At 42.3% G+C, this 14,386-nt stretch overlaps 1 protein-coding gene across 4 annotated transcripts in view; it reads right to left on the reverse strand.

Moving 5' to 3' along the window:
• The window catches only part of LOC138363028 (prostaglandin reductase 1-like), a 40,375-nt gene extending 26,384 nt beyond the window's left edge, over positions 1–13,991 (reverse strand). For 2 of the 4 annotated variants that reach the window (XM_069321800.1, XM_069321797.1), the window contains exons 1-3: positions 13,854–13,991; positions 10,251–10,363; positions 4,720–4,822 (exon numbers count right to left, since the gene is read on the reverse strand). In XM_069321800.1, the coding sequence (XP_069177901.1) occupies positions 4,720–4,822; positions 10,251–10,356 (209 nt within the window). In that variant the 5' untranslated portion in view covers positions 10,357–10,363; positions 13,854–13,991. Of the gene's footprint in view, positions 1–4,719; positions 4,823–10,250; positions 10,438–13,853 lie in introns of all 4 variants that reach the window. The other 2 variants (XM_069321799.1, XM_069321798.1) reach the window with 2 other exon arrangements.
• Between the last annotated feature and the right edge of the window lie 395 nt (positions 13,992–14,386).

A 14,386-nucleotide genomic window follows, 5' to 3' on the forward strand; every position in this document is an offset into this window, starting at 1 on the left:
AAGAGACAGACGGCCACGACAGGTGTCGCAAAGCCACACACGGATGAGAAGGAACTGGAACGTTCATTAGATTAACGGCATCTAGGACCCTGTTCAACCTCCAAAACCCCCGTGCCCGAATGTCTGCCCAAGACATGTTGCCAAAAACTGCTGTGAGAGCAGCATACTGTCGAACATCTTGGGCACAAGGGTAGACCGCAGGCTGGCTGGACATAATGACACTGCAGACAACCTGAGACACACGAACCCTGGAACAGGGAACCAGGGGAAACTGGATCCACCCAAAGGAGCGTCCACTGTCACGGAATCAATGGCCCGCAGGTAGCAGCATAAAGCCGCCACCGGACACAACATGTGATGCACCCCCCGGCCTAATCAACCAACCATCCTCAACCAACGAACCCCTCCGAAAGCCCACTGTCTCATTCTTCACCAGAATAGGAGAAGGCTGCAAATGAACAAAACAACCACCTGGACCAAACAAACAGAACCCCCCGTCAGAAGAGGAGAGCATGAAGCTCCCCAACCCGACCCCCAGAGGACAAGGTCAACAAAAATATGGCCTTCCAAAAGCAATCACAAACCACAACAAAATGAGAAGAAAAGAAAGAACACGGTCTAATGACCAAGAAGGCTCGGGCGGCGCACGAGCAGGCCGGAGGTGAAAAAATGCACGAGAGCTTGTGGAATGGAGTAGATGCGACATCCACCCCAAACCCAAGCTCAGCAGCTCTGCAAGCACCGTATGAGATGCCGATCCAGAACAAGCCAAGAAAGAGAGGACAAAACAACCTGGTTGACAAAAGCTGACGAAGAAAAAGAAAAAGATGGAAAGTCTGTCAGGAAACTTCATACTGTCGGCGAGATGAAGACCACAGATGGAACACCACCAAAGAAGCCACTTGATCACCACACATATTGTGATACACGTGTCAGAAAAACGTGTGATACACGTGTCAGGAAAACGACATTCCGCATGTCAAATGCGAAGTGTCAGTCCACACTCCGCAACTGACATGCCATGCTAAATGCGGAGTGGAACAGTAAGGCGAACCAGCATGGTACTTCACCAGCCCTACCTGCCGAAAGAGGCGGAGTCACAAAAAAATGCCCAGGTTCGGACACAGAGCAAGCAGCGCCTAAAACCAAGGCTGGGCCTGCCACCACGGAACCAAGACAACCATTCTCCCTCGATAGGAACCAGCCGTGCCAGAACCCGGAGCAACAGCTGGACCAGGGGAAGAGGTACAGGAACCCCGCACCTCTACCAGTCCTGCCGAAAATTATCTACCTCGAGGGCCTCGCAATTGGAGAATGGTCCCATGTATAGTGGGAGATGCCAATGCGAAGAGGTTCACCTCTGGACACCAGGATGTCTGGCAAAGTCAAAGGAAGGATGTGGCATCGACCATCTGCCAGGACGTTGGACACCCCCCTAAATGAACAGCACTAAAACCTGAGAACTCAGCGGCACAGCTACCCGAAGTGAACAGCCCCAAAGAGCCACGAACCAAAGAGACCCCTCCCAGATGAGACAATGAACCATGGGGAAGCAGTCCGAATGGAGCCAGAACACTGAGCCCCAAGAAAGCCAAATCCGTTGCAGCACCTGCCACATCACCACAAACACCCACACAGTGCTGTGAGCTCGACGTAAGGACAGCCTCCCAATGCCCCCCAGCCTGACTGGTGAGCACTGGTCCCAAAGCCCCAACCGAGAGACAAGAATACGTGAACACATCAAGCGAGGGTAGAGGAAAGCAAAATGGCACCAAACCCCAAATAGGAAGCCGGTAACTCAGCAACTGGCAAAAAGACACCGGGGAAAGAACCCAGCGATCATGAGAGTGGCGAAAGAGGCCACCTCCGAAGATACCAGAGCAGCCTCCGAAGTCAAACCCTGCCCAGCAGATAAACCAACAGAACAAAGTTCAGGCTCCCACACAGATGTTTGAGCAACCACAGAGTGACCTAGGTCCTCTGTGGTTGCCCCCACAGAGGGAGGGGGGGGCGGGCCACAGCTGAAAGCAGGACTGCAGCCGTAGCAGAGCTGTGGGGAAGGGGGGTGGAGGGAAAGGGACACAGTCCGAGAATCCCATACCAGGTACAGCCAAGTCCAAACCTGGGACGGAACCGACTGGGACTTCCACAAAATTACCAGGAACCTGAATCCGACAAGCCGGGAAAGAACCAGACCCCTGGCTAGCAAACCGGCTGTGAGCCGACACCAACCAGTCATTGAGGTAGGCCAAAACCCGAATACCTAGCAGATGCAGATGAGCCATCACGACTCGAGTTAAGCGTGTGAAAACGCGAGGTGCCAGATTCAAGGCAAATGGAAAAGTGCTAAGCCTGTTGTCCCACCTTGAACCCCAACCAATCCCTGAACCCCAGATGAATTGGGACATGCCAGTAAGCATCCTAGAGATCATGCGAAATCATCCAAGCACCCAGCTTGAGGACGAGCCATACCTGTGACAACGTGGTCATCCGAAAAGAAGGGCAAGGAATCAATCAGTTCAGATGAGACAAGTCCAGACTGTACCAGAGATCTGCACAGTCCCGCCTCGGAAATGAAAACGGGTGGGGAAACCCACTTGAAAGACAAGGTCATTTCTACCACGCCCAAGTAAGGCCACTTCAAGATAACCCAACAGAAGGATGGCCAAGAAGCCTGCCCCCAGAAACCCGACCCTCTGACAAAGGGAAGGTCCGCCCAACTCCACCAAAGGCCGGAAGAAACAACCCATAAAGCCTACAAATCGCGGGATCAAGTGCAGGCAAAAAGAGCCACACTCCCCCCACCCCACATTGCCCTGTCAACGGGGTGACCAAAAGCCATTGCAAACCCCCAAGTGGCCAACCACCGCAGAGTGAACACCACTCCGCTTTGTACAAAGGCCCCTCACTCAACGTCCCCACATCCTCCGAAAACCAATCTGAAGACAACTCCAGAAGACCAAAGAAGCGTAAGATCGAGGCCAAATGACCGCAAGTTTGAAAGTCCTCAGCCCCCAAGGCAGCCGAAAGTGTGAGAACCTAAGCATGCAACTGCACCAGACCCACTTCATGAGGAAGAGCAGAAGCAAAGATACACTCATTGAGAAACCTTAGAGAACCCTCAAGAATGCCTGCAACATCGAAGACACCTCCCGCCACTCAAGCGTGTGGGTATGACAAAAGTCACCCAAAGCTCCAAGGGAGAAAAAGGGGCCATCTGCCAGCCAGAAGACTCTGGAACCTCATAATGTACCCAATACGGAGAAGAACCGAACTCAAACGAAGCAGGATCTATCAAAGGGATAAACCGGGTCTCGCAGGAGGTACATGCCAAGGGCCTTCCGAAACTCCCCAGAGAAAATCCGCGAGGAAGGAAACCTCCGGAAGGACGAATCCAAGGAACCAAAAGCACCCGGAAACGAACATGGGAGGAACTGCACCTTACTCAAATTAATATAGGAAAAAAGGGTACGAAAACCCCCTCCCTTGCAGCAACAATCCCTGCCCAGAAGGCAAAAGGGCCCAAGCAGGGTCGAAAGGAGGCCAAGTGCTCCAAGCGGACTCACGAGCCCTGGGAACTTGACACGGATCCTTGGGAAGGAGTCCTCTTCCAGTCCAAGGGTAAAGCTTCTTAGAAGGGAGTCGGCTGGGTCGACCCGGAAGCCTCAGGGCAACAGAGGAGGACTACCAACACAACCTTGACTAGCCTAATAAGCTAAACAGACCACCTCCGTTAACAAAAGGCAAAAATACTAGAACATAAAAACAAAACCTCCTTAAACACACAACTAACAAACTGGCAACCCGAGAAAATCGTCAGCCGCCGTACATGCAAATTGTGCCAGTGGCAGTGCGCCCCACCCAGCCAATAACGCTTCCCAACCTGAGGCAAGACAAAGCCCAAGACAATGGGGTGGGGGGGGCAACGGGTGAAGACAACGCCAAGCAATGAAGTCCTCAAATGGGAGCGATTCCCAAACGCCCCAAGGAATACATTCCTGAAACCCAAGGGAATATTCCTGATATTCCTGAAATGCAAGGGAATATTCCAGATATTCCTGAAATGCAAACTAATACGTACTGATAGACCTAGAGAAGATCACCCTAGGCGCATGCTGCTCATGTACTTTAAGACAGGCATGTTAAACATACGGCCCTTTGTAAGCACACCTGCAACCCGCACAAAGGATACTGTAATTTGGTAAATTAATAGCCAAAATTGTAGTTTTTATTATTTAAACCATCACCTTTTAACAGATTTCAAAAGCACAAATGAATCACGAATGCCAACACAAATGAGACTCATATGGCCCTCGTAGGACCCCTCAGTTTGACATGCCTGCTCTAAGACACCCGGCCACCACACCACACACAGCAAAATCCAGAACAGGAACTTGCCAATGACGCTGAGGAGGAGGAAGATGCTGCGATAATTGTTGCAATCGCTTCTGTCACCTTTATTTTTGTAGAGAGTAATGATGTTCGCATTTCTCATGTCTTGTGGCACAGAGCCCTCCCTCCAGCATGCAGCACAATACAGTATGTAATAGGATAGATTCTTTTAAAATTGTTGACAGTTCGTAAAATACTAAGATCGAATTTTGGTCATGATACAGTATATTATCAAATCATGATTTTTAGGAAAAAAAAATCACAAAATGACAAATTTGACGGACCATAGTACATATGTTAAATAACTGCACAGAGCATGCAACTAACCTGGCAACCTGTGAGCCAACCATTGTTGTGTTGAGAGGGATCTGTCGAGCCCTGTACCTCATGTAGGGGTCCACACTTAGATATTCTGCTTCTGTTATTACATCTGATGATTGACCATGTTTTATTTAAAACATTATTACCTTCAGGTGATTTTTGTTAAGTACAGTATTTACTTAATTATTTAATTCCTCTGTATGTATACAGTTCAAGCAATGCTATAATATTGTATTGTACAGTACTTTTATATACTGTACTGTACTCGGGGCCAGATTAAGACATTCATAAATCTTAGGCATCTCCAAAATATGGGACCAATTTTGACAGCACATTCACTAATATCACAAGCTAGTACCTACTATTTTGCTTTCATCTATGGCTAGACTAACTAAAAAAAAATAGTATAAAAGATCATTAAATAGCATAGATACTGTACTAATATGATTAAGTAATAAATAACTGAAAATGTATCTTGGTATTAACTTAATAATATCCTGTAAAAGTTAGTTAGGCCTCCACTACTCATGACATTTGAGAGGCGGGACCAAAGAGCTGAAGTTCAACCCCTGCAAGCACAGCTAGGTGAGTATTACTATATCTCAAATACCCCTAGGCTCTGTGCCTAATGGATAACCCAGCACTGACTGTACTGTACTTACTAAACTATAGAATACAATAACAATACAAATTTCTTTATGCAGTACAGTACAGTATATACTACTGTACTAGACAATTAAATTATTTGATGAAAAGAAATTTCATCAAGCATACCAGCAAAATACTGCACTTCAATATACTCTATGTACATAATAATAATAATAATAATAATAATAATAATAATAAATAATAATAAATAATAATAACAATAAAATCCAAAGGAGTCGTGATGAGGATTCGAACTTATGTGGTGCATATTCCCATGCATATGCCCTAGTCAACTAGGCCAAGGAATGGCCAAAAGTATTGCAACCTGGAGTTCTACTGAGGTCACAAAGGTTTCCCAAGGCTTCCACTGAAGCTGGACCAAGATTTTTGCACAAATCCACTTGTAAGCTCGGTAGAACTCCAGGTTGCAATCCTTTTGACCATGTCATGGTCTGTTGATTAGGGTGTGAGCAAGAGAACACCTACCATAGGTTCGAATCCTCATCACAGCTCCTATGGATTTTCTTAGTCACATCACACTAGTGTGATTACTCTGTATTATTATTATTATTATTATTATTCAGCTACTGTGGTAGTGCTAATGCTTCCATGTTCTTTCTTATAATACCAGGTTTAATGAGAGACAGTAAATACACATTACTGTATTTAAAACTATTATATATCACATTTATGTCCTATATGACTCCTAAATATTCAAACCACTTCAACATGTCAAGACTGAATGATGCATTTGGCCATCACAGTAGCAAAGCAACTGCCACTTGCTTGCAACAAGAAAATGTGAGTGAGGCTGATGACTGGCTTAGAAAGCTTAAAAAGCACAAAAATACAGTGGTACCTCGCATAACGATTGCCCCAAAAGACGAATATTTTGGGTAACGAACGACCCGATCGGCATCAAATCGTCCCGTATGACGAACGCTGGTTTGAGTAACGTCAACACCACATGGTGGGGTCGCGCTGTTTCTTGCACATTCTTAGACGCCTCCGACGATGCACATAAATTATGTTGTTCTTGTTTAAAGATGCTAATGATGCTGGGATATAAAAGGGTGACTGCTGAGATGTTGCAAAGCATTGACGTTTTTGTAGGAAAAAAGAAATGAAATGTCTGATATATAACAAATGTCAAAAAGGTTCGTTCGGTGTTCGGCAGGTAGGCTGCTCCATTATAACAATCTTTCTTTGTTTCAAATGTGTTCCATTTGTTTTTTATTTGTCATTTACGTCTCAATAATGGAGCAGCCTACCTTACATACACTGAGTAAACCATTATGACATTTTCCTTTCTTCAAATGTGTTCAATATTTATTTTTCATTTGTCTTATAGCAAAAGGTTCGTTCGGTGGTCGGCAGGTCGGCTGCTCCATGTTTCTTAAAAAAAAAAAAAAAAAAAAAAAAAAAAAAAAAAAAATAAAAGAACTGTTGAAACAATTTGAAAAAATGGACAAATGTTATAAAGGTTCGTTCAGTGTTTGTCGGGTAGGCTGCTCCATTATTGAGACGTAAGTGACAAATACAAAACAAATGGAACACATTTGAAACAAAGAAAGATTGTCATAATGGAGCAGCCTACCCAACAAACACTGAACGAACCTTTTGCTATAACGAATATGAAAGACAAGGGCTGCTGGCTGAGTTAGTACTGCGTGAGCAACATTTGTAGCACACGTGCCTCTGGCTCTCAAACACCTGTCCCACACGGTGTAGAAAGACTGTGCTCAGTCGGTGCAATTCAGACCCTATTGTTTGAAGAACATAAGGGTCATAACATTGGTGAAGCTAGGCGCAATAAGGGCTTAACACAACGATCGGATGCCAGTGATACAGCACCTATGAGGATGATACAGCGAGCGTATCCAGGTGTAGCTCTGAGCCCCACCCTTGCCATCTCTAATGTATATAGATGATACATAGATGAATCATTTTCTGCGTTCAGTGATGATGCATCTGATACAAGTAGCATAGATGAACAGTGTTAGCGGCTTCCATGGTGGTGGTCATTGATATTTTCAAGAATACCTGAATCTCTTCCTGACTGATGGACACGCTTTGAGGCTAGCTGAATCTCTTCCCGTGTGGGACCTTACAAAGCGATCTTTTCAAGACTACCTTACAAATTGAGCTTTTCCTATAATCGTTTCAATACTACTTTATGCTTTACAAGCTTGGCTACATACCACCTACAAGTACTAAAGCCAAGGGTGCACGCGAGTGCGTTATTTGCAAGCACACAGAACGATGAAACAGGAAACGAAAATCTATCTGTAGCTGGTGCAAGGAGAGCAAAGTCGCGCTGTGTACCATGGACTACTTCGTTGACTATTACGCACCTCCAAAGTACTGAGTGTGTAATACAGTGTGTTACTGTGTAAATAGTATGTGAAACTGTACATATTGTAATTTTAGTGAATTTTTACCACGTAATATTGTGACAATAAACATTTAATGTGGACACATTACTGACACATGTATCACAGTTTCATGGAAAATTATGAACATTCTACTGTATACATATTGTAAAGGTCACAAATATGCATCATATACGATAAAAGAAACAAATAAAACCGCATTGGAAATGCATAGAAAAAATATTTGAAAATATATTTGTGGCAACACGCGGTGCTTGAATGGCCCGCGCGACCGTGTCTGGAAGCTTCACACACGGGCGACCAGCCCCTGATGACGTCACAGCACACCTTGTCCACGCCCTCACAGCCAAATTAAGTGGAATTTGGTAATTATTTTTACATAGACATGTTCAGGGACGGTAATTTATCATTTTGCAAAGAAAAATTATATTTTGGGGAACATTTGATGTCATGCACACTGGGGAAATTTCACAATAAACACAGTGCATCACACTGGTTATATGGGGGACACTCGTTTTGTATGACGTCCGTTTCACATGACGAACATGGAACGGATTAAATTCGTTATGCGAGGTACCACTGTATATATCCAGCATTGAATGTAATGAAACGCCAATTTCTGGGTGAACCCCGGAGCCTCCCTGATACCGAGGCTTCCCTGGAAAGACAACAGTGTGGGAGATATCAATAAAGGCAAAAACAAATAATAAAAATGGAGAAATCACCAAAATGGGTGAAACGTAATGTTTATTGATGATTTGCCAGATCACAACCCTCACAAAATTTTTCAAGAGATATGAAAAAGTTTGCAATTTTACAAACATTTCCTAGTGAAAAGTATCTTTCCAATAGGATGCTATTTTACAAAGAAGTCAGCAATTTTGCAAAATTTTCTATTACAGAGTAGATAAACAGCAATCATTACAATAACTGTGCAGAGAATAAATACCATAAGGGGGACAACAACACTTCTTCCTTCATTATAGTGCCTCAATGAGGAGCTAACTATGGTTAAACACTGTTGCTGCCTTTAGGATAATATAAAATATTTAAATCTTACAGAAACCAATGGGTTGTTTATCAGATGTTTTCTAGAGTAAAGAAAATACACAAATCCTAGAAGAAAGATAAATATGTCATATAGAACCAAAAGGAGGTGGATAATTAGAGAAAAGCTTTCAAGTGAACTTGAAAAGCTTCTTTCCAAGTTGTATCATTCAACTGCTTCCTCAAACAAAAATTCAAGGTGTTCATGAGAAATGACACAGACAGGGCAATATTTAGTATAATGCAGCAGGGAAGCAAAATAAAAGAACAGGCCAGAAGATCAGGGTAATCCAAAAAGGTAAATAAATTTCACACACATGAAGTGATAAATTGTATGCATGTATATGTTTCTATACAAACAACCACATGCTTTCCGGACGCCACTTATCTGGACATGCCTGTTATCACCCTCCCCCTCTGTAGGACTCTAACATGTACCAGGACCCAGAGCAACAGTTGGACTGGGGAGCAAGAGGTACAGGAACCCCCATCTCGACCAGTCAAGCCAAAAGGTATCTACCACTAGAGCCTCACAGTTGGAGAATAGCACCTCATAAAAGGGGGAGATGCCGGGACCAGGAGGCATCTCCCCCTTTTATGAGGAGATGCCTCCTCCTTTTAGAAGGAGGAGGCATCAATGATCCATTTCGTGGAAACAGGGAGGAGCTGGGACAAACCACTGGCCAGGAAGTTGGGCACACTGGACGTGAATGCCTACTGAGCCAAGCTTTCACAAGTCAAGCCTGGCCTCGGGCTGAGATTGGGGAGTAGAAGAACTCCCAGAACCCTATCAAGAAGGTATCAAGCAGAAATGGCATAGAGATCCAAACCCTGAGAAACCAGCAGATGAACCAACCATAGAGACCAGCTACAAAGAGGCAGAGGCCAAAGAGAACTCCCATGGTCAAGATAATGAACCATGAAAGAATAGTCCATGTGAAGATGGATCACAGAACCCAGTGGAATCAGAACTCTCCACAACACATGCCACACGGCTGCAAACTTTCCCACCGTACTGCGTGTCAAGCAACAACCCTTGTAAGTTTGGTAGGTATTGGTCACAAAGCCCCAACCGTGAGCCGAAGCACTCGTGAAGACGTTGAGTAAGGGCAGAGGAAGGCACCAGAGAACCAAACCCCGAAAAGCCCAAAGAAGAAGTTGGCAATGCAGCAGTCAGCGGAGAACAACCAGTCACTTAAAACTCTGCTGTACTTAGCCCTGCCCAAGAGCCCATTCTATACCAAAGTACACAATGGGAATCATACTTTAGAGAGTAGCTGAATGTAGGAGCTCAGAAATACAGCACACTTTCAGAATTTAATTTCAGTTATGTGAAAGAAAATATATTAATTAAATAAGACTTTATAATTGCTTCAAAACTTCTCAACTATTTTTGCTCATTATTACAAGCCTAATTTATCAAATAAATTTCACCAATGTCACTCTTACCACCATCAGAACACGGTGGCAGCTGCTCCTCAACACAAGCAAAATCTTCCGGTGTAGGCTTTCCAACAGGTCGCCTCACCAACTGCCATACCTTAGCTGTAGTCATATTGCGTCTGTGGAAAAAAACTTCAGAAAAGTTATACACAGTATACTGTCAAGTTTCTGTGGTAGAGGGCAGTTGTTCACACTGAAAATATGCAGGAGATGAGTCACAATAATGTGGCTAAAGTATGTTGACCAGACCACACACTAGAAGGTGAAGGAACGAAGACGTTTCGGTCCGTCCTGGACCATTCTCAAGTCAATTGAGAATGGCCCAGGATGGACCAAAACGTCATCGTCCTTTCACCTTCTAGTGTGTAGTCTGGTCAACACACTGAAAATATATATTATATTTAAATACATACATTCTGACATCTGTTTTGAAGAAAGCTCAATACCAGTAGAATAGCTGGGTTCATTCTCAACTCACAAGCGCGAATTTTGAGTTCAAATCCTGGGCGAGACAGAAATGGTTGGGTGCGCTATCGCCTAATGCTTCTGTTCACCTAGCAGTAAATAGGTATGCAGGAATTAGTCCGCTTACGAGTTTATAGCATGATGCATCACGCTATTGTGATTTCTGTGTTATGAAGTAAGGGCGAAGAGGTAGAATAGCTTATTGACAGAGCTCGGGTGCATGGGGAAATTGTGTAAAACCCTGGTTTGTGTCTTGGAAAGACTGCAGGATCTGTGTGAGGTCAGTTGAATTACCCATTGCAATTCTTTTACCATGTCGTAGCACAGTCGATTAAGGCGCATCTGGGATCCTCTCTGACGTAGATTCGAACCCTCATCATGGCCCCTTGTGGATTTGTTCATTTAAATATCTTTGATATCCCCAGAGTCAAACTTAATATGTGTAAACACTACGCAAATAACAGGACCTAGTTTATGGAACTCACTCCTAATGAATTGTAAATCTGTCCAACTTTTGCTTTATTCAAAAAGAAAAAAGAAAAAGTACAGTACCTAATTTCATTTTCATAGTTTCCTACCTAGTGCTTGAAACTTGCACTGTATCTAGTTCTACCTAACCCCCCCCCCCCAATATATGTACCTAAGCTATACAACTTTACCATTGTGATCATTGCTGTCCTCTTATATGTGCTATCAATATGCTTTATTGTGTCTACTAATCTTTGTCAAATTATCAATCAAGCCATCAATGTTATCAATCAAAGCTATCAATGTGCTTTAATAAACCAACTAATCTCAAATTTTCTTACAATGTACCTGTTAACATTTTATAAATTTTGCTAGAATTTACATACTTAATATTATCTGTTAGATTAAGGACCTGCCCGAAACGCTGTGTGTCCTAGTGGCTTTACAAGAATGTAAGCACATCATACTATGTACTCTCATAAATCCAATGTGCCTTCTTGTATATACGTATATATAAATAAATAACAACATTTAAATAAATTATAAATAAATAAATAAATCCTTCTGTACATATATTTGTTATGGTTGCTAACACTGAGGATCCTAGAGTTAAATGTTTGTTTGTTTATTTATTTATTTATATATAAGAAGATACACTGGGTTCATGAGAGTACAGTACCTCTGGACTGTGAGAGGACTGTACCTCTCTCAATCAGTTTAAGATAAAAACTAAGCACTACCTAATAAATTCCCTGTAACCTATCTTACCCCTATATTGTCAACCCATGTCTGTTTTTTTAAACAACGCTGTTTGTCGACCTAATTGTATTTGTGCTGCTTTTTCTGCCATGTTCCCCACTTTTTTTTTTTTTTATTTGTTCTCAACACATTTTATACTTTAATCTCAATTAGTATTAAGTTTTAGTCTTTAATGTTTTTCCTGCCCGAAACGCTTTGCGTAATAGTGGCTTTAGGCATTGTATGTACTAGCTCTATCTATAAATCTATCAATTTTTGTAAAACCTCTTGTATGTCTGTACTTTACCTGAATAAACATTTATTTATTTATTTACATAGTATTGATGTTATTACATCCTTGTAAAGCCACTAGCACACATAGCATTTCGGGCAGGGTCTTAATCTGACAAATAATTTTAAGTAGTTAAATTCTAGCAAAATTGAAAAAAGTTTACAGGTACATTGTAAGAAAATTTGACACATATAGTAGTAGGTACATTAAAGTATAATAAAATTTGGGAGTTATCAACAGGCATGTTGTGGCATAATTTGAGGATTATTTCAGGGTATAATGAAGTAAAATATGCATTCAATTAAACAACCAAGATGTAAGGTGATAGCAATGATTACAATGATAAAGTTGTATGACTTAGGAATATGAATTGGGGATTGGGTAGCACTAGATACCCAAAGTTTCTTCCCTTGACATGCTATTTATGATACAGAAAATCACATTGTAAGCTATGAGGGTGAGAAAACTGTAATCACTTACTATAGCACTTTAATATACACTTATTGCAAGGTTAACTAAACCTAACCTAAACTCGCATAATAAAATGGACGAGCCCTGAAAATATTTCAGACATTAGTATGGTAGTGTTACACAGTTACCTTACACAGTTTTATATGTGAACTTGGTATGGGATACATAATGATAATGAATATCTTATGACTGCTAGAAAGTGCAGCAAGGTGGCTTGCCTTGTAGAGCAGTATATGGTCAAAGTATACAAAAAATATTTCAACAAGGATCATTTTATAACTGTAGAAATCATATTAATTCATTTATAATGAATGCAAGTCACTTCATACAGAAGACAACTCTCCAATCGATTTTAAAATCTACCTAATCTAACCTAACCCAACCCAACCGAGCCAAAGACAGCATAACCACACCTAATACTGCCCAAAATGCTATGGGTGTTAGTGGCTTTGCAAGCCTGTAAGAACACCAATGTTATGTACTCTCACAAACCCAATGTACCTTATTGCAATAAATAAATACATTATAGCATAACCACATATGGTTTTTAACAGGAAACGCCCACTGAAGAATCGTTGTGTAGGAAATGACCATACCCCATAGCACTGGGATAAGTCGAGTGCTTGGGGGGAGGGAGAGATACAAGTCTCGTCATAAACATGTCAGGTCGCCATCGGATTTTAACCTAACCTAACCTAACCAACCTGGCCGTACCTAGCACAACCTATCTAACGAGATATATACATATATACGGCTACGATAATCAGAAAACAACCTTTTTGTTTTTCAAACCTTCCTGTGTGCGATTTGACCGTGCCGCCGTGGGTATGATGCGACTATTTTCTTGTTATTGATTTATTTATATATGTAAGAACTTTATACAAGTTCTTACATTCTTGTACAGTCACAGCACGCACAGCGTTTCGGGCAGGTCCTTAATACTAATTTTCCCCGGAATACGACCCGCCAAATCATTTAACAACCAGGTACCCATTCACTGCTGCGTAAACAGAGGCTAGTTAAGGATTGGCGCCCAGTCAATCCTTCCCGGCCCAGGATACGAACCCAAGCCAAAGCGCCGAGCGAGTGTTTTACCACTGCGCCACGAGGACTTTACGTATTCACCCCTACAGCTGGAAATACACAATGTTGAGGATAGCGATTCAAATACTTACAGTGGCCTAGGTAGATCACAGATCGTCAGTCTCGGGAGGACACCTGGCACCGTCTGGGGCCAGAGGTGTGGGCTGTGACTCTCACATGCGCCTCTCACAATCACCGTGACAATTCAGTACTCTGCTTATCTTAGTCATTACTGAACTTGAAGGTCTTGCAACCTAATAAGTGTTGTTGTTGATTTAGGGGCGACGACGATCGATAAGTGTACAGCGTTATATTTATTTATATACAAGAAGGTACATTGGGGGTTAACAGATAATATAGAAATTAAGTTGAATTTACATTCTTGTAAAGCCACTAGCACTCATATAGCGTTTCGAGCAAGTCCTTAAACTAACAGAAAATTTTAGATAAATTAAGAGTAAAATTGATAAAAATGTTTACAGGTACTTTACAGCTTTTCTTTACAGGTACAGATAATTTTAAGTAGAATAATTACAGTAAAATTGACAAAATGTTTACAGGTACATTGAAGAAATTTTGACACAAAAGCAGAATAGAATAATACACAATGATAACAATACACAAT

The sequence above is a fragment of the Procambarus clarkii genome, chromosome 10 (assembly GCF_040958095.1).
Source record: "Procambarus clarkii isolate CNS0578487 chromosome 10, FALCON_Pclarkii_2.0, whole genome shotgun sequence".
Classification (NCBI taxonomy): domain Eukaryota; kingdom Metazoa; phylum Arthropoda; class Malacostraca; order Decapoda; family Cambaridae; genus Procambarus; species Procambarus clarkii.